Source organism: Blennius ocellaris (assembly GCF_963422515.1).
Source record: "Blennius ocellaris genome assembly, chromosome: 1".
NCBI lineage: Eukaryota > Metazoa > Chordata > Actinopteri > Blenniiformes > Blenniidae > Blennius > Blennius ocellaris.
Genome location: NC_137650.1, coordinates 32,204,785 through 32,224,626, shown reverse-complemented (window position 1 = coordinate 32,224,626; position 19,842 = coordinate 32,204,785). Strand labels below are relative to the sequence as shown.

The 19,842-nt window shown below is 45.4% G+C and overlaps 1 protein-coding gene across 1 annotated transcript; it reads right to left on the bottom strand.

Moving 5' to 3' along the window:
* Positions 1-2,081: 2,081 nt before the first annotated feature.
* LOC308131399 (ankyrin repeat and BTB/POZ domain-containing protein 2-like) lies at positions 2,082-19,488 on the bottom strand (the record flags this gene model as incomplete). The annotated part of the gene is made up of 17 exons (XM_080498127.1): positions 2,082-2,315; positions 2,418-2,531; positions 4,199-4,267; positions 4,408-4,480; positions 4,603-4,705; positions 4,793-4,898; positions 6,091-6,269; positions 6,905-7,152; positions 8,204-8,339; positions 8,421-8,517; positions 9,174-9,275; positions 9,393-9,482; positions 9,730-9,895; positions 10,741-10,893; positions 11,036-11,243; positions 12,330-12,467; positions 18,585-19,488. 17 exons carry the CDS (start codon positions 19,486-19,488, stop codon positions 2,082-2,084), a joined length of 3,120 nt encoding a protein of 1,039 aa, XP_080354253.1.
* Positions 19,489-19,842: the final 354 nt, after the last annotated feature.

Below are 19,842 nucleotides of genomic sequence, written 5' to 3'. Positions count from 1 at the left end.
TATTTTTAAATTTTGCTATTTTGCAGTTTTGAACTTCTGGTGTGATCAAACCTCATTGATTAAATGTCTCGTTTTGCACTTCTGACCAAAAGCCGGGTTCAGTTGCACTGCATCAACATGTTTTGTTGTTGTTGTTGTTGTTTTTTTAATTTAAAGTCTTTTATTTTTCTTCTTTTGTTTGAGTTCCTTTGACTTATCTGCAGGTTTCAGACAATGTTGAACTGCTGTGTATATTTTTCTACTTTTTTGGTTCCTTTGTTTTTTATTTATTCTCTGTTATTTATATGAAAAATGTAGAGAATGTTTCTTAATGTCAGATTATTTAAGGATATTTTTGTCACGTTTAAGTTATTGGATCACAGAGAAAATGAAAACATTTGTGAATCCTGCTTTTCCGTTCCGTTCAGTTTGGGGGTTTCTTTTTTTTCCTGACATTTTTTTTTTTTTTTTGACGAGAGAAACCTTGTAAAATACGTTTTTTTGGGAGAAATGATTTACCGTAATTTAAGAATGTAGACGTAGCCTCTTTGAGAGGAACAAACCCTTTGTTGATATCCGTTGCCCCCCCCCCCCGATCTCTCTCTCTCTCTCTCTCTCTCTATGAAGACTCAGAACTCACCAAACAAACACTCATCCTGTAAATAAGCCGAGTTTACTGACAAGCTTATTTAAAAAAAAACAAAAAAACAAGGGGATTCCTACTCTTAGCTTTGACCTCGTACGGTTGTTTGCATGTTCAGCATTCGTCTTTTCTTTGCATGTCGTCGTTGGAATTGTTCTCCTCGTTCCCCTTTTATCTCCACACTTATTTCTGTTTTTTTCCTCTTTGTGCATTTGCTTTTTATTTGCCTTTATAATTTTCTTTTTTTTTTTTTTAAACTATGATTTCCTCTTGCCGTCCTCTTTCCCCTTACTTGTTTTTTTTTTTTTTTTTTTTTTATGTTTTGTTGTTACTGTGCACAGACAGTAACCGTGCAATGCATCCTCCTTAAACTCATTCTCTCGTCGAGGGACCTCGCTGGCGATCGGGTCGCCCGCCCAGACCAGCTGGGTGGGCGTTGGGTTATCAGAGAGAAAAACTAAAAGCAATACCTTTCATCGTTCGCTTTCCTCTTTTTTCTACTGTGGGAATCCGGAGCACACAGAATGGACTCGGGGAGCACGGAGCGCTACTACTGAGCAGGATAACCACTGGCAATGTATTCCCTTGTGATGTTACTGTGAACAACTTCAGTGCTAAAGGAAATAAATCTGTTGACTTTGGAGCGCTCTCGCGTGCGTGCGTGTGTGTGCGTGTGTGTGTGTGGCTGGACTTTGCTTCAGTTTGATGCTTTATTCACTAAAGTATTTACACATTTTGGGTTAAACATGTCGTCGTACAATATTTCATCCTCTCTTATGTGCTAAATGTGAGCTCTACAAAAAAAAGGAATGTTTTGTTTAAAAAAAATTGATTTCATACATAAATATCTTTAAAAAAAAAAAAAAGGTTATTTATTCCCATCAGCTTCTGCTCAGTGTGTTTTAAATTTCCAAGCTGGAAAATTCCCAACCCCAGTTGGAAATATGACAAGAAAGTTCAATGAAGGAAAAAACAACAACAAAAATAATCATCAAATGATGTCCAGCTACTTTAACCTGGAGGAGTTCAGGTTATTAAGCCTGAATCGTTGATGAAGTCATATTTTAAAAAGCACCAGTTATTCTAAATAACTTCACATTTTCTAGCAAATCGCAGAAGCTCGGCAGTCGCGGCTCGAGTTCCTCCAGGGTGCGGCGTTAGGAAATACGTCGTCTGGACTTCCGACGGCGTATTCCACGTTTGCTTCACATTCCCGCCTCCCTCATGGGAAATTCGGCGATCGCGTCGCGCCGCAGCCTCGAGCTCCTCCGTTCATACAACCGGGATGAGAGAGTTCCAGCAAGCGCACTCTCAAAAGTTTGATAAATTAAGATTCTTTGTACAAATGGATCTTTAAATATGCAGTTGATGGCAGTTTGTTCTTCTACAAGGAGATTTACAGTATGGCTACGATTCCCAATCACACACACACACACACACACTGTGTCTGGAGTGTTTCCTAGGCTCGACACGCAGCGTGCAGACCGTACAGTCTGCAGACCAGCGCAGCCTCCAGGTCCCTCAGCAGGACCGGCGGCTCCTGCCCGGGTTGGGGAGTCGTGGCCGGGCAGAGCAGCTCCTGGCCGAAGCCCCCCAGCAGCAGGCGGTGGAAGTCCTCTCGGTCCAGGAGGCCGTCCATGTTCTTCAGGAAGAACCCTTCACAGAACCTGCGGAGCTCCGCCGCGCCGTGGTGCTACAAAACACACAGGACATATGTAGGTTTGTTTGTTTTTTCTTCTCCTTCTTCTTCTTATTGACCACAAATAGGACACTGAGTGAAACCCTCGTATTGTACCTTGGCGGTCTGGTAGACGCTCACGGCGTTGTCCAGGGCCAGACGTCGTGACAGCGCCGCCTCGCAGCTCCTCTGCAGACCTCGGAGCTGGAAGAAGACGGCCACCGGCAGCAGCTGCGAAAAACGGTCGGTTGTGCACACGTTACAGATGTAGAAAAAAAAAAGAAATCGCACACGCCGTTCTACTGTCTGGTCGTTTGCTGACGCCACTGCACTGAAACCTGGAGAACAGCTTTGTGAAAAAACCCCTCCTCCGCTCACCATTTCCCAGTTTTAGTGGAATATCGTCTTTTTGAGTTTTGAAAACCAAATTTTTTCAACAAGCTCGTCTCGTCTACAAATCCCTCCACGGTTTGGCTCCGCCCCCTTTGGAGGTATTTATTAGAAGAAAAGCCAATAATGTTAGAAGGAGATCGGCCACGAGAGGAGACTGTGAGGTTCCATTCAGACAAACCACCACTGGAGAAAACAACACTTGAGTGAAAGAGTTAACAAGCTGGAATAGTCTTAGAATTACTGGTTAAAGGCTAATCATCTTGTGATCAACTTGTAAGACCCGAATAAATGGGGGGGGGGGACCCGGGCCGTTAGCCCGCGCTAATTTTTTAGCATCAGAGAATGTGTTTCAGCGTTTGTTGGGGGGAGTATCCGTCTTTGACCGAGCCTGTATTTTCCACCACGGTGACGAAGCACGGCGTCGAGCATTTCATTGCGACCACGGGCCCGCCGGTTTTTGCGCGCGCACGTCGCTTCGACGCGGATTATATTTGACGGCGCAAACCACAACACCGGTGACAGACTTGGCAAAGATGTAATGAAATGTTTAGCATTAGTAACAGGGTCGAGCCGATCCAGTATCGGGTACACGAACGTACACACACACACACACACACACACACACACATAGATATATGAGACATAGTTTTTGGCGAAAAACACAAAATGGATGGGAAACTAGTCAGCAGGAAGCACACACTACATTTTATCTGACATTATTTTAGTTGTCACTGTTTAATATTTATCAGGATTTGTTGGTCTTTTCTATTTTCTGTTAAAAGCACCGAGGAAAGACTGTGTTGTATTTAGTGCTGTATAAATAAATAAATAAATATGTATAAATACATTTGAATTGAATTGAATTATTTTAGTAGTTACTGTTTACTATTTATCAAGATTAGTTTTTTGTATTCTTCAGTACGGAGAGACCAAAACGCTGCTGCACACAAAAATAAAAATAACATGTTTTTACATGTAAACGAGTTCCGAGAGTAAATCTACATTTGAAGTACACATTATATTTGACAGTGCAAACCCCAACACCGGTGACAGATTAAAAAACAACAACATATGTTTAAAGATAAAAATAAATACAAATGCCAGAGACACCTTTATATGGCAGGGGGAGTTGTAAATAGTGTATATATTCTATGTCCATGTTTGTTTTTAAATAATTGTCTTAAACGTACGAGGACTGTGGATGGAAAGTAGCTCATGGATAAATCTGGCACATTTACACAAGAATTTACTGAGTGTCCATTAATGTGAAGAAAGAAAGAAAGAAAGAACGAAACACACCTCAACTTCTCAGAACAGGATCCAAAAACCGCTGAAATTATTATTTAGTTGCTATTAAAAAGCCCCGTTTTAGACGAAAGTAAGAATATTTGAAAGATCATCAGTCCGAAAATGAATCCCAAAGCTTAAAACTACAAATGACACCTTTCTTACGACCGGCAGTTATAATAAATCACATGCGCCGTCAACAGGTGAGCGATTTTTACCTTCATGGCTTCTGATTGAGACACAGTGAGACCGTCTGTTCCTCCACAGTACAGAGACTTCATCATCGCCTGCACACACACACACACACACACACACACACACACACACACACACACACACACACACACCGTCAGCAAAATGAGCCACATCTGCTCTCAAAACAACAGGAGGGGCATTTGTTTGTTTGTTTGTTTGTTTGCTTGCCCACCTGGAAGGTGCTGTAGGTCATGTGACTGACGTGGATGATGTCGTCCGGGGAGTCGGCCAGCATGTGGCGAAACCTGACGGGACGAAACAGCCGTCACGATGCGAGCAAGTTTGATCTAGAGAATCATGGTTCACATCGTTCTGGATTTCAAAGTCCTGATAGAGAAAGGTTAATGTTCAGCGTCGGGCGTCGGACCTTTCAGAGGCGGACATCAGCAGCACCCGATGGGCGAAGAACGGCCGCCCGTCCACCACGAACGTCACGTCGGACATCTCCTCGTTGTTCAGGAAGTGAATGTCTGCACGGAGACGTTCGCGTCAACGCTTCGCCTCTTTTAAGTTACACTTTTAGTTTCGCTGGGACCGAAGGTCAAAGTATTTGTTACCGAGCTGCGTGGACAGCGTGACGTCCAGCGGCGGGATGGGGGGGACTGGACAGCCGCCGTAGCAGTGAGAGAAGACGGACGCCAGACGCTTCGTCACCACGTAGTCCTGGATGGGGGGTGGGGGGGGACGAGGTGAGAGAGGCTTCTGGCTTGACATCACAGTGAAGCCAAACGGTTTTAAAGAGCAGAAGTAACACGCTTCACAGTTTCTACCTTCGAAAGTCCACAAATCAAAGATCAACGACGTGCTATCGAATAAAACTGTTCTATTGTATATCGAGTTATTTCAGTGTTTTTCAACCACTGGTGTTTCCGCGAGATATGGTCAGGTGTGTCGTGGGAAATTATCCAATTTCACATTTTTTCTAAAAAAACATTTGCTCTCACAGCTGACAGCGGCTGTGTGCAGAGTAATCATGTATAAATGCTGTGGCGAGCGCCGCAGAAGAATTGCTCTGAGTTGAGATTCTTTCCTGCCAGCTTCTTTCCACCAAAAGCTTTTATTTTGACATGAACACACGCAACCCGGAACTTCATAACAGGATGAGACTCCACACAACACATTTCTCACTCATGGTTGCACACCAACATCCAACAAACCAAACAAAGCTAGACGAAATAATTAACTATCTGAACCGAGGAACAAAAACAAGCACAAATCAACACACACAACAACCCCAACAATAACCCTCAATAACCTCCGGCAACACATAACCTGAACTCCCATCATGCCCTGCAGCGACCAACTCCGTGATCGCTACAATACTCTTCACCACTAGATGGCAGCACAGAACTTTGCCGGTGAAATCGAAACTGAAAGACGTCAGTCTGGTTAATCTCCACCACCTGCGGCTGCTACCATCTTGTATCAAAGAACTGTCAGCGACAGTGATGGAGAAGTTTTTGAAAAGGAAGAATGTGAACCAGGATCTCAGCTCTTCATCCATCAGGTCCAAGTTTCACACTGAGTGAGTAAAAATAAAAAAAAAGAAATTGGGAAATACTTTTTTCTGTATTTAATTGATTCCTGTTGATAAAACGTTGATGAGAATGACTTTATATTGTTAGTAGAGGCTACAGAGTTTCACATTTTCACATATTTGGGTGGTGGTGTGCCTCCAGATTTTTCCAAACAAAAAACTGTGCCTTGACTCAGAAAAGGTTGAAAAACACTGAGTTAAAGTACCCGAAATGTGGCTTATTAAAAGCAAAAGGCTTGTCTTTGAAAACTCATGCACTTCACTTCTATCCTTTACTGAAATGCTCCTTTCAGGCGAAAAGCAAAACAAGCGCGTCACCTTGCTGGTCTCCAGCATGCGGAACATGAGCGGGACCCCCGTGGCGAGCAGCTCGGGGCTGTAGTCCTCCGCCCGGATGGAGGGGAACTCCGCGAGGAGCGAGACGACGACCTCGTCCCGGTTCAGCTGCCGAGCTCTGCGGAGGGACTCCAGCCAGATGTGGAGCCTCCAGGGGACGCCTGCACACGAACGTCAGGTGTGAGACGGCGGAACGTGACGCGCCGTGTCGACCGGAGAGTTTGGACGAATTAATTAGTGAAAGTGATTTACTACGTCTGAAAACTTTAGTTTGACGTTTATTCATGGCCTTTTTTATAAGATGCTTTCTTAACGTTTTCCTTATTTATTTATTTTTTATAAATTTTAACAGGATTTTGTTCTTTTTTTACTCAGAGAACAACAATTTAGCTTTTTTTTTTTTTTTAATACTTAAATTTCAGCTTTAATGCTCGCCTCCATTTTTTAACAACTTTCACATTTAACAATGAGTTAAACTCTGCATTTGATTTTAAACTTTTAAAATCATTTTTTAAACAAGTTACCGTATTTTCCAGACTAGAAGCAACACTTTTTCTTTGGGCCTCTTCACCCCACTGTTATACTGACATCTGGGACCACTAGGTGGCACTGTATGACCACAGAATATGTATAAATAGAAAGAATCAAAGGACCTGAGGTGGAGGAACACTTCTACAGGAAATGTGTGCAATCTAACACGCCTTATACAGGAGTTGAGCAAAACGAGTGAAACAATTTTCATAGGAAAAGATTGAATTCCAATGATGTCGGAGGAACGCGTGCAGAGTTTTCTCACCCATCTCTCTGAGCTCCATGGTGACGTCCAGGTACCCATGCTCGGCGCTGTAGTACGCCGCCTGCTGCAGGGCTTTGGTCCTGGCCTTACACAGCCTGGGAACCGGGCCCGGAGAGTCCGGGGCCGGAGGCCGCGTGGGACGCTTCACCTCCTCTTCCTCCTCCACTCCTTCGGCCAGGATCTCCTCCAGGGACAGGATGTCCTCCTTCCTGTGCCGCGGCTGCAGCAGCAGCCTCCGCACGATGTTCCTGCGACAGGAGAGAGGTGAGAGGAACTCAAACAACCATGAAGCAAACATCATTTCATCTCTGCAACAACGTCCAGATTCAAGTTGTGAGGAGCTGGAGACAATAATCCCAGCAGACACACAGTAGAGCGTTTGGCAGGTAAACACAGACTTTAGAAGATATTAAAATTAACAGCTCTTAAGGCAGAACTCTTCTCCTGCTTGAGGTGTCCAATTTGAAATATCTGCTCATCTGTAGTGTCATTGTTTGACTATATTTGCATTTCGTCTGTCAAACCAATAAATTGAGTCATAAAAATGTATGTTTTGACAAAGTCATAGTTTCACCTACAATTATTCGTTTTCCTCTGGATTTAAAAGAAAAAAAGGAACTCCCTGATTTATCTGCCTGCTGCTTCCCCGGAGCTCTCTGGCGCCCTCTAGAGCCACAAGAGTTGAAGAGTGAACAGTGTATTTTCTCTAGAGAACATGCAACCTTTACACAGACAGAGTTGGACCTTCCATGTTTTGAGGCGATGGCGTGAACCGCCGCTCCACCATGTCTCAGATTTCTTTCTTTCTTTTTTTAATGCATTTTCCACAAACTATTTTCATCCTACATCCCATCCTGAATAATAACATGCAATAAATAGACGAGTCCATTATGTGCCCTTCAGGCTTTTTCACGCATGAGTGACTTTAAATGATGTGATGGAGTGAGGGAGCGGCCGGGACGCAGTGAAAAGACGAGGGAAACAAGCAAGACACATGGAGGACGGAGCCGATCCGGAGCGGAGGGACTTTCCTCCTCCACGGATGAGTTTATGTCAAAACTTTAAAAGGTGTCAGAAGAAAAACCAGTCGTACTTTTAGCCTGGACTTTTTTTTTGTCATTACTACACTGACTGACTTTACCAGAATACCATCTGCACTTCTACTTTAAAGTTGTACGCTTTAAGAAAACTCCCAGGTTTCCCTTCTCTTTGTTGATTGATGTTTCTAAATCTGGACTGTGTGTTTCTATGTTGAGGATTTAAAACTTCCTCTCACCACTCCGGAAACCTCGTCCTCACCTGTGCCCGTGTGCCGCCGCGTAGCTGAAGCAGTTCATGTCTTCATGCAGCGGCGACGTCAGCGAGTTCCCATGATGCACCCTGAGCAGAGGGTCGGCTCCGTGGCCGAGCAGCAGGCTGACCATCTCGTAGTGACCTGAGAAGGAGGAACCCGGCCTTGAACTCTGGGTTTTTGTTCTGGGGACACGTAAGCCGGAGGCGATGTGCGACGGGATACCTGCGGCGGCGGCGAGCTGCAGCGGCGTCTCGGCTGAGCTCTCCCGACCGTCCAGCAGGGTGGCGCCCTCCACGTCGGCGCCGGCCTCCAGCAGCAGCTGTCAGGGGGAACACACAGCTGTGGTACAGGGCTTTTTTGGGGTTTATTTGCAACAGTTTATCGAAGGCCTTTTTTGTTTTTTACCAAACATATCTGTGTCCAATGCCTTTATGTTTGCATACAGGCATAGTTTGATGAGTTCACTGTGGATCTAATTTATTTGAGATGAACTTAAAAAGATTGCAGCCGGGCAAACACTAAGCTATTCATCTTGCAATAATGCTACTGCTACCTAGGACACTTTATCTAAGTCACTTAATTTGTAAAATTGTATATAAGATACCTCTATTCTACTAACTGTGTGCACTTTCCTTGCCTATTCTACTAACAGTTTGCACATTCCTCTCCTTTCCTCATGTGTCCTCAAGAGCTGTATGCAACAAGTAAATTTCTCCACTGTGAGATTAATAAAGGCGATCTTATCTTATCTTATCTTATCTTATCTTAAAGCTAACAGTGGACTCAGAGTGTAGGACACAGAGACACAATTAGAGAGTAACAAGCCCCAAAAACCTATTCTACCAGAAGTTGGTGCATTTATGTATTTAGTTAGTTTTGTTTTGTTTTGAAACTTGAGTCATGGTGCATTTTTAAACCCAGTAGCGAAGAAACGCCACAGAAGCAGCCTGCTGCCGCCGCCGCTCACACCCTCACCTGAGCCACGGACAGGTGAGCGTGCAGCACGGCGAAGGTCAGCGCCACCCAGCGACGGCTGCCCGGGTGGACAGACGGGTGTCTGGACGAGCAGCCGGGAACCTGCATGAAAATCAGACAAGCAGTTAAGCAGCGGGGGAAGGGGGGGGGGGGGGGGGGGGGGGGGGGGGGGGGGGGGGGACCAGAGGTCCAGTTTAGGTCAGCTGCTGCGGTTTCTACCTGCAGGTCGAGACGAGCGCCCGCCTCGATGAGCATCTGCACCAGCGCTTCATCTCCGGCCGCCGAGGCGTACATGAGAGGAGTCATTCCCTGCAGCCGCACAGAGAGAGAGGAGGAGGAGACGTCACTACAGGGCAGGTTTCATCTGAAGCGGAACTTTTGAAAGTTCAAATAACAGATTTATCATTAAAGACTTTCAGAGATGAACTGCTAATGTAAACCCAATGCCGTAAACAGCTATAAAAAAAAAACCAACAGAAAATACGAGGACTGAACATCCACACTAAATAGATTCTATCTCCCATCGTATCCATGGCGATCGTCGGTGGGCAGTGACCTGGTCGTCCATGGTGTCGACGCCCTCGGGCCCCAGGAGCCGGGCGGCCTGCTGTACGAGGTCGGCCCGGCCACACGAGAGCATCCTGAAGCCCAGGTCCTGCTGCAGCTTGTCCAGAGCAGCTTCAGCGTCCAGACTTTTGAAGGAGTGGAAGCAGCTCTCCAACCTGCCGGGACAGAAACGTCACATTCCCGAGGGGATCCAGGATGATGCAGCCAGAGGTCACGCCAGAGGTCGTTTCACTCCCAACACATCCTGAACAAATAATCACTTGCCTTTTCGGTTTTAATCAGAAGTATATTTTATTTTACTGCATGTTTTATTGACATATCCTATACTTTGTCAATTATTTATGTTTTCCATCCTTTTGAAATGTTTGCAGACGTTGACAAATATTCCAGTGTTGCTTTTAGTGCATTTGATTTTATTATTATTCTGTGGGTTGAGTATTTTTCTGTAGCGTTTTGAGTCACCCAACTTTGTTTTCCCGGTAACTTAGCCATTAGTCACAGTGAAGCCTTGTACATATTATTATACACCATCTGTCTTATTTGATATTTTAACTTTCTATTCCATTTATCATATTATATTCTGTGTGGAGCAAAGCTGTAAAAGAATTTCTCTCTTGGATTGTTAAAAGTATTGTTATTCCATTTTATTCTATTATTCCAATTCAATGAGCTTCAAAGACATTTGGCAGGGTGATAATGTGAAAAGAAAAACAAGTGAGGACAATATAATACTAAATGCAAGAAACAAGAAATAAAGATACCTGGAGATTTTACTTGGGAGTGTTAATCAAAACAGTGGCATAGAAAATATTTTTTTAAATGCATTTAATGGTATAAATCCATAAGACAAATTAAATTGAGTAGACTAAGTTTGTGTTAAAATAACACAAAACAATATTTAGGCAAAATTTTCACTGTTTTATTTCTTTGGGTTTCACGAGTCACTTTTATCCAGATGTCATTTCACGTATAGATTAAGTCTAATGTTAATGAGTCGTACCTCAGCTGTCTGGGTTCACAGTCCAGCCCAGGAAGAAGCTGCCGGGCCGTTTGTCTGACATCATCGCTGTCCACCAATAGGCTGCGGCGATGCTCGGCGTGAACCACGGCGACTCGGAGCCACTCCATGAGAGGAGGGAGGAGGAGGAACGGCCTGGATGGAGGAGGAGGGGGGGGGGGGGGTCAGACATGTTGGTAGATCAGAGGATCACACACACACACACACACACACACACACACACACACACACACACACACACACACACACACACACACACACACACACACACACACACCTCTCTCTGCTCAGCGTCATGGCCGGCGGCTCCAGGTTGGGATTCTCCAGCGACTCCATCTGCGGGCTGGACAGGAAGTAGTAGAGGGTGCGGAGGGCGTCGGGGGCCCAGGATACTGGCGGCTGATTGGCTGAGCGGCTGTGACACGCTGGCGTGTTGGAGCTGCGCAGACGCTGCATGTGGTGCATCGCACGGGAGACCAGATCACCTGCAGGGGGACGGAAAACAGTCCGACTCATCCAGAGTTTCTACCGAGTTTCACATTGATGAACGGATGGATTCATTCATTCATTTGATGATTTGACAGATGGGTAAAATAACGGATTAAAGAATGATCCATCCATTCATTCATTTGAACACGTCTGGATGAATTGTTTCATTCAATAATTCACGGATGACTCATCCATTTAGGCCCAAATAAATTCACAGATTTATTGATTGATTCGTCAATTCGTGGAATCTTTCCCACGTTCATGATGGAATGACTCATTCATGCACAAATGATTGGAGCATTTATTCGTTTATAGACTTACGGAATGATAAGATTTGTGGTATTACGGACACATTTATGAATTCATGATAGATCCATCATGTATTTCTGGATTACTTCATTCGTGCATTCATGTGGTACATTTCCTATGCATGAGGAACAAACCCTGCCAGGATTTGAAAGCATTTCTTTTTGTTACGGTGCTTTTTAATATGAAAATACAGGCAGATAATTGTTTTCCGATCACGCTTGTTTTAAGACTAATCAAAATTGCTAAATTCCAACTTGTGCAGTCAAATATCTCATTGTAGTATCTGATGAAAAAATTGCATATTTGTCTGTAATCCCGTGAGCTTCAAACAGAGGTTGATTCTCAAAACTCTGAATGCAACAACACAGAAAGAAAGCTAAAGGAAAAAAAAAAAAAAAACCAAGGCAACATAAACTCGTAGAAAGTCTGGATCCATTAAAGGCATCAGCAGAGGGTCCATAAAGTGGTGCGAACAGTGAAGGCACCTTTTCATGCCGCCTCGGTAACGAGCCCTGGGATAATGAAGTACGGTGGCCTGCAGGGTGTGAAGGTGCCCTTGTCTTCTGGACACAATCCACAGGCTGTTGTGTAACTGGGGGGGGGGTCCTGGGGGTCCCAGGAGCCCGTCACACTTTAAATAAACACGCAGAGCACAGGAGCCCAGTGTGGCAGTGGCGACACACACACACACACACACACACACACACACACACACACACACACACACACACACACACACACACACACACACACACACACACAGGCGTGCTTACTGAGCTCGGTGATGCTGCCCACGCAGGTGGCGAGCAGAGCCTGCTCCAGCGTCCGGAGCTCCAGCTGGATGTAGGCATCCTCCCTGCTCTCCGTCAGCCTTGTGTACGGGCTGACGTGAGCCGGCAGCGACAGCTCGCCTGAAACGCAACAAAAACAATTCAATCCTTCACATTTTGCTTGTTTTTTAACCCTAACCCAAGAAATTTGTAAAATGAGTAGAAATTGATTAAAAGCATGTCATCTTCAGTAGACATTGCTCTTTAAAGTTGTGAAAACAATCCAACAACCTAAAATAATGTCTACATATTTGGACCCCAGGACCTCGGAGGTTAATAATAAAAAAAAAAAACCAACTTCCACTTGGAGCCAACGAGCTGAGAAGCTCAGAGGCTGTTGGACAAGTCTGGGTTCAGCTCAGCACATAGATGATAAATAAACACAAACATCATTACTTGTGGGTCGTTTCCAATTAACATAATGCATTTTTTTTTAACCCCTGACCCTAAACTGGACCGTCAGAACTGAGTTCACGTCGAAAAGCTTTTCAGTGTCCAGCGTTTTGGGCCCACAAAGTCGGTGGAAGACAGAAAGTGTAACGCACTAAGGTTTTGGGACTCAGAAAGCGGGTAAAACATGTGTATACACACACACACACACACACACACACACACACAGATGAGATCCCACCCATTGTGCCTCTTTGAATCAGGTATTTGCTGACTCCTGATCTTCCACACAATGGAAACGGCACCAGTGACGACGACCTGCAAAAACTGGAACCGAGCGCAGCGAATACACAACAACAAGTCCGCAGAGATTTAATTTAACTGATCCACTGAAACTGATCAAATAAATGAATAAAAAAAAAAAAATTTCATTCAAGTTAGACACAGATAATAAAAGATATATATTAATAATATTATTATAAAGCATTACTGAAAAGGTGAGAAAGGACAAAGAAATGTCTCATTGCAGAACAAGGAAGCGAGGAACCAAGGAATAACTATGACCACTGCAGCTGCAAAATGATATAGAGCTTTTTAAGCTTTTTTTTTCTTTTTTGAAGCTTTATCGCGGTGGTTTCACCATCGCATTTCACAAACTGTAGAGAAAATGTAGAAATGCCCTCAGAGAGCCCTGACCTCGCCCCCGCCCTCCACCTCCAGGCTAAATGGAAGTAAACAGAGGCAACGTGGAACAAAAGTCTCGATTATCAGGCTGAGCTGATCCATCACTGTGACCTGAACCCCCCCCCCCCCCCCCCCCCCCCCTAACCCCCCAACCCCACGCCTCTGGAATAAAGAAATCTTTGCTTAAAGAAAAGGAGAAGTGACTGAGCGAGTGAGGGCGGCAGATAATTGCCGCCGATTGCCCCGCCGTGTTTACAGACAAGGGGTCAGAACAAGCATCTATTCATGGCTCCACAACAGGAGACCAGTATGCAGCAGACAAAGCACAAATCACTGTTTTCTAATCCCTACCTGTATAACCCCCCCGCCCCCCACACACACACCTCAGCTCCTGTGTCTAACACTGACCTGCTTACAGCACAAGCAGGGGTGATTAAGTCATTTCCTTTAACTCACTGCTGGTGTGTACCTGTGGCTAAGTAAAAACAAGGCTTAACAACCCCCCCGGCCAGCCCGCCCCCGCATCCTTAGAGAAAGAGTGCACTGTACTGTGTGCGTGTGTGTGTGTGTGTGTGTGCGCGCCCCAAAAATGAAAACAAGAGGCTCAGTCGCCGTGGTAGCAGAAGACAACAGCTCTTTTCTACTTGGTATAATACTGCGAGTGTTTGGTGGAGGACAGCGGGAGCACAGAGTGCTGGAGGTCAGACGATCACCTCGGCGGAGTCCGAAGCCAGACGCCGAGATCGACGAGACTTTCTCATTCAGTTCACGCTTGAACAGCTAGTGAAGTTTTATCAGCACCCCATCGCGTCCAGAGTGTGGTTCGTCCGTTAATGTTTTATTCTCCTTTATCCACCCTGAGGTCGAGTCGATTCCCCACTGAGAGGGAAGGCACGTTTGTAGACACATATGACGTAACGATGGGCGATAAAACGATAATCTGGTACAAATTTAAAAAGTTTTGAAGCCAATCATGAAGATGAGAAAAAAAAATCCTTAGAAAATGTCAGAACTGCAGCCATAATAACAAAAACAACCAATTTTTTGGGAAATACTAGTTTTTTTTTTATACAGGTTGCTGTTCATAAATATGCATAACGAATGGTGAAAATATCAGATTCACTTATTGAGGATACATAAGATTCAGCACTCAGTTATAGTGTTTATCTTTCTAAATGAATACAATATTGGTTTTTAATCTAAGGTTAATTAATGGTCAATTGACAGTCATTGCTGTCTAATTCTTTCTTATATGCAGAGTGAAATGTACAGTGATGTTCACATGGCCTCAGCTGCAACGGGTTACTTTATTTCACATGCAGTCTGCAGAAAGAGCAGCCAGAGTTTTACTGGAGCAGAATTTCCTTTGCAGAAACTTCTCACCGTTCACTTCAGTGGCAGGAAACAGATTCTTTAGAGACGCGTGAAACACGTGAGCAGAATTTGGCGGGAAGAGGTTGTTTTGGCAGGATAATCTGGTTTAAAGCCGAGTTCGGTGAGTCTGGAGCCTCGTGTGAACGGACACACGAGGCCTCGGAGACGAGGCAGTGTCAAAACACCAGAAGAGACTCAATCAGGGGCTGACGTCGTCAGCCTCTGATTGAGTCTCTGATCTAATCAGCTCGGGATCAAATCTCACCCTGGGTTGAATTAGCATGAGAAAAAAAAACACTGCAAGGAGAAACTAGTCTTTGGTGTTTCATGGTTTCAAGAGTCCAGATGGAGATAACATTAGATGACATTTGGTCGCCGAATGAGTGTTGGATTACCGGCTGCTCTGTTCTCACACGTGAGACGCGTTCTCCAGCTGCAGGTCTGCGATTCCCCTTCAGTCTGAGTAGCGACACAAAGGCGAACGCGACTAAACACATAAAACTACACACATGACAGAGACACACTGACGTGCTCACCGGTTCATCAAACAGGCTCTCGTCGTCACACATTCAGTCCTTTGTAGCCATTAAGGAGTTAAAACATGGTAACCAATACCCTGTAAATCAAGGTGTAGCTCAGACATGTGACCTCGGTCGCTCCGCCGTCGCAGCCCGACAGATCTTTTTTCCAGAAATGGAGGAAGTTCCGATAACCACGTTTGCATCGAGTGCGGTAACTCCTCGGGCAATGTGGAAGCAAACGCATTTAGAAATGATCAAATTCCGACCCGCTGAGCTGAATTCACAGCCGTTCAGTTCATTGTTTATATTAAATAAGCAGCTTCAGTTCTCATACGATGATGAACCTTCCATTATAACTGTGGTGTAAAGAGGGCGAAATTACAAATTCAAGGTCAAAGTTCCCCACAGATGATCAAACTTGCGCGTCCATATATTGTTTCCTTTGAGTCTTATTGTCTTTTATGCCTGTTTAATTAATAATCTCATTAAAATCACAAAAGAAATGTGACTTCAACAAGGCAGAAAGCTGATTAATATGAGACAAATGCAGAAGATTTACCATGAATGCAAAAAAAAACACCCCAAAACACTTCGATGCTACTTCTACAAATCAAAAGTCATAAAAGCACAGTTGAAACACAGAAACAAACTGAACCAAACCCTCATGCTTCTAATCTGATGTGCAAGTTATTAGGAAACGAGAAGAGAAACTGCCCAGACCCTATAAAACTGGAAATGGGCTCCACAAAAAGGAAAAAACGTAAGCTGATCCCTGCACACATGTCCGAACGCGGCGGCATAAATCTGAGTTCTGCATAATGACCTTACGGTCTGCGTCTGTGGGAACGCCCCGCAGGACAGAGTGGAAACATGTTCTTCTGTCTCACTGCTCCGTCGGCAGATCAGAGGGATGCGTTCGCCCGTCGCGCCCCCAGCGGACCGACTCGTCGTGGGAGAGCGTGAGAGTCGACAGAGTTTGTTTAGCGTCCGCCGACGCCACACCAGGAGCCGCGAAGCTCGCGCTGCGCCGCCTGGGCGGGGAAGAGAGGCCCTTTTGTTTCGGCCGGGCGGGTCAGAGGGTAACAACACTTCGCTGGGTTACTGCACCCGCTTCTCGTGGGAGAGAGGCCCGTGTCCCAGCATGCAGCGGGGCGAGGGATACAGCGGCTGTGTTTACTGCGGCGACGTGACCTACTAATAACGCTGAACTCACACGCTTCTGCATGTCGGTGGCAGGTCTGAAGCGCGCTTAGGTTCAGGGTGTCTGACAGTGAAAGATGCTAAAAACCCGGCAAGTTCAGTTAAAAAAAAATCACATTTTAAAGGTTTTCGGTGCTGCAGCCCGACTGTAGATGTGCACATAAAGATAAAAAGTAAAGTAGAATTGATGCATAAAGACTGATTTCTACTCGTGGTTATCGAAAACAACAGTAACTCAACATATGTTGGTAATTAGTTCGTAACTATTCTCCTCATTTGACAAGAGACTTTTAGAACGAGATCTGTGAGCAAAATAATTGAATATAAATGTGAAATGCTGGAAGGACGTTCACGACATCATTTCCTTGTTCCTCACGACTTAATGCCAACTTCTTTTTGCTCGTCAGGATAACGGACAATCTGTTTAGTCTAATCAAGATGTGTTTCCCTTCACACTGTTTCACATTTCTTCTTTCAACAGGCAGACGATGGAAATGTTAAAGAAACTTCTTGATTTTCAACCAGCCTGCATCCTTTTTCCTAAGCAGCCTGACCTGGAGGAGACTTTTCACCTGAAATCACTCGTAAACATGTAGTTTTACCACTTTTTCATGGAAGAACCGACTTTGAGTTCTGGACATCATTTTCATTGTTGAAGTTGCACTTTTTAACACACTGAAAGATTTTTGTGTTTATCTTACGTTATTTAACCATTCTGGACTTTAGAAATGTGGAAAAGGTAAATTAACTGACAATGTACTAATTCTGCTGTTGTTTTAGTGACCGGAAAGTGTTTCATGTTCACTTTATAGTACATATATGTATATTTGTGTGTGAGTTTACTTGAACACACCGCAATGTGGTGGCGAGCGTCACTGACAGGTCAGAGGCCAGACGGGGTCTTTCTATGTGGAGTTAACATGTTCTCTCTGAGCGTGTGTGGATTTCTAGGTACTATTCTTTTCTCTTAAAGTAAAGAAAACAAGCATTTGAGGTTGATTGGCGAGTGTAAACTTCTTGCAGTCGTAAACTGTGAGCGTCTGTATGGTTGAAGTTTAACCTGCCTTCACGTATAACGAGCGAGAAGCTGAATGGAGAGTCGGAGTCCTCCAGGTCGTGTTGATGCCGATCGTATGAATGAGGCAACTGGACTTTCTATAAGACACAGACTGAAGAGTCCTGTTGTTATGTTACGTCATTTAAGCTCTGTGTGAGGTGAAGACTGCGAGACAAACCGGTTCAACTCGATGACGCTCACCTCACAGGGAATGTTAACGACACAGATAAGGAAGCAAATGACACACTTTAGAATCCCAGGAGAAATCAACTCTGAAACGTCACTTATCTGGTATGAAAAGAAACGTGTTTCACATAGTTATACCACGAAAAAATCAATTCAACTCTACTTTTTCATGTAATTAGAGTAAATATCAAATAAATATCATTTACTGGTACCGTGTTAAGGTAAATTTTGACGATTTTACTTAAACTGGTCAACTAAAACAAAATAACTTTCACTTAAATAATGGTGTGGTTAGAATGAAGATATTAGGGACAATTTCTGAGATGGTGACAAGTGAGTTGACCTTAATATTACAGTCGTAAATGTTATGTAAACAATCATAATGAGAAAATCTTACTAGTTATTTTCTGTTGTCAAATGTGAGTTTTGATTTCCACTGTTTTACATTTACTGAAGGAACTGTTTTGTGAGGTTGTAACATTAGATTAAAATAACTTTTTGTTGCAATACTATGCTGTATTTGTCCCATAATTTATTGGATTAAAAAAGTTGATAATTACGCACATAAAGTCTTCACTGCCATTTTTGGAGTTTGTATTGTTTGCAGGTTTATGCATTGATCTTTTTATGAACATTTGGCATAAGAATGGCGTCCAAGCGGTGCACTTACCTGGAACTTTGTGCATTTTAACATTTGATTACAGATATACTGTATTACAAAAAACAAAAGTTAGTTCTGACACGTTCCATTTAAAATAATACGCGTAAAACATGTCCTGAACTCACCGTGCGCATTTTTCCCACATATGAGATGTTCGTACACCTGCAGCAGCCCCCAGAGCTCCGCGTCGTTGTTCACGGCTCCCTCCAGAAGCTCCGCGGTCACCGGGCCGCAGGTGGCCCGGACCATCCGCCCTTCCTCCTCTCCCTCTCCCTCCTCCTCCTCCTCCGCGGTCAGTCGGGCCGCGTGCAAGGCGCGTCTGGTCACCTCCTCAGCCAAACTCTCCACGCACGCCGTCAGGCACACCGCCGCGTACTCGTGCAGGCGAACCGACACGCGCGTCTCCACCATCCACCTGAAGAAGCGGCCGACGCACAGCGCGAGCCCGCAGCGCGCAGACTCGCCCCGCTGGCGCGCGCTGTCCCCGGAGCTCATGCAGTGCAGCGACGCGGCACTCACCGCGGAGGAGACGCACTTCTCCGCGAGGCTCCAGCTCAGCACGAGACGCACCGCGCTCTGCACCTCCAGGCGGGTGCACCGCCGGTGGAGCTCGCTCAGCCGCTGCGCCTCGCGGGAGATCCGCACCAGGGCCCTCCGGAGCAGGACGGACAGGCAGTGGAGCGCGTCGCCCGTGAACGACGCGTCCGAGCCGGCAACTTTACGCACGACGTCGCGCAGCTCCTGCTCCGTCCAGGGGTACTCCTCCAGCTCGGGCAAGCACGGGCATTTCGCCAGGACGTCCGCCGCGTCCTCCGGCAGCGTGCTCACCGTGTCCCAGCTGCCGTTCCGGCTGTAAAGGGAGCCGGGCCGCTGCCACCGGGCTCCCCGATGAGGAGCGCCGGAGTGCGGCAGGGACCGCCTCGACCTCCCGGAGGAGGACAGGCTGAGGGACGGGCACGGGTCCCCGGCCACATATCCCGAATCCAGGCTCAGTCCCTCCAGGGTTTTCACCAACGAACTGCTGGACATCGCGCGCAGAAGCTGGGAGAGGTTTTGGAGCTGCAGAAATCACTTTACGCACCGGAGCGACAACTTTCCATTAAGTTGAGTTTGAAGATGAAGGTGACGATGAAGATGTTTCCCCCGATGTGAGGCTGCAGGCAGCTGCACCAAACTGCTGAACCGTGCCAAACCTGACCACAATTTAAAGTGGAACAAAAGTGTTTTAGGGACGAAGGACCAATCAGGTCGCAGTCCGGCGGCCACTCACAGGTGTGATACAGTAACACAACAGCGCCCCCCTATGGTCAGTGGCCAAACTTTGGTGATTGACTCAAGATAATATCATCATCAGACGTTGCTTAAATCATCTGAAACAAACCA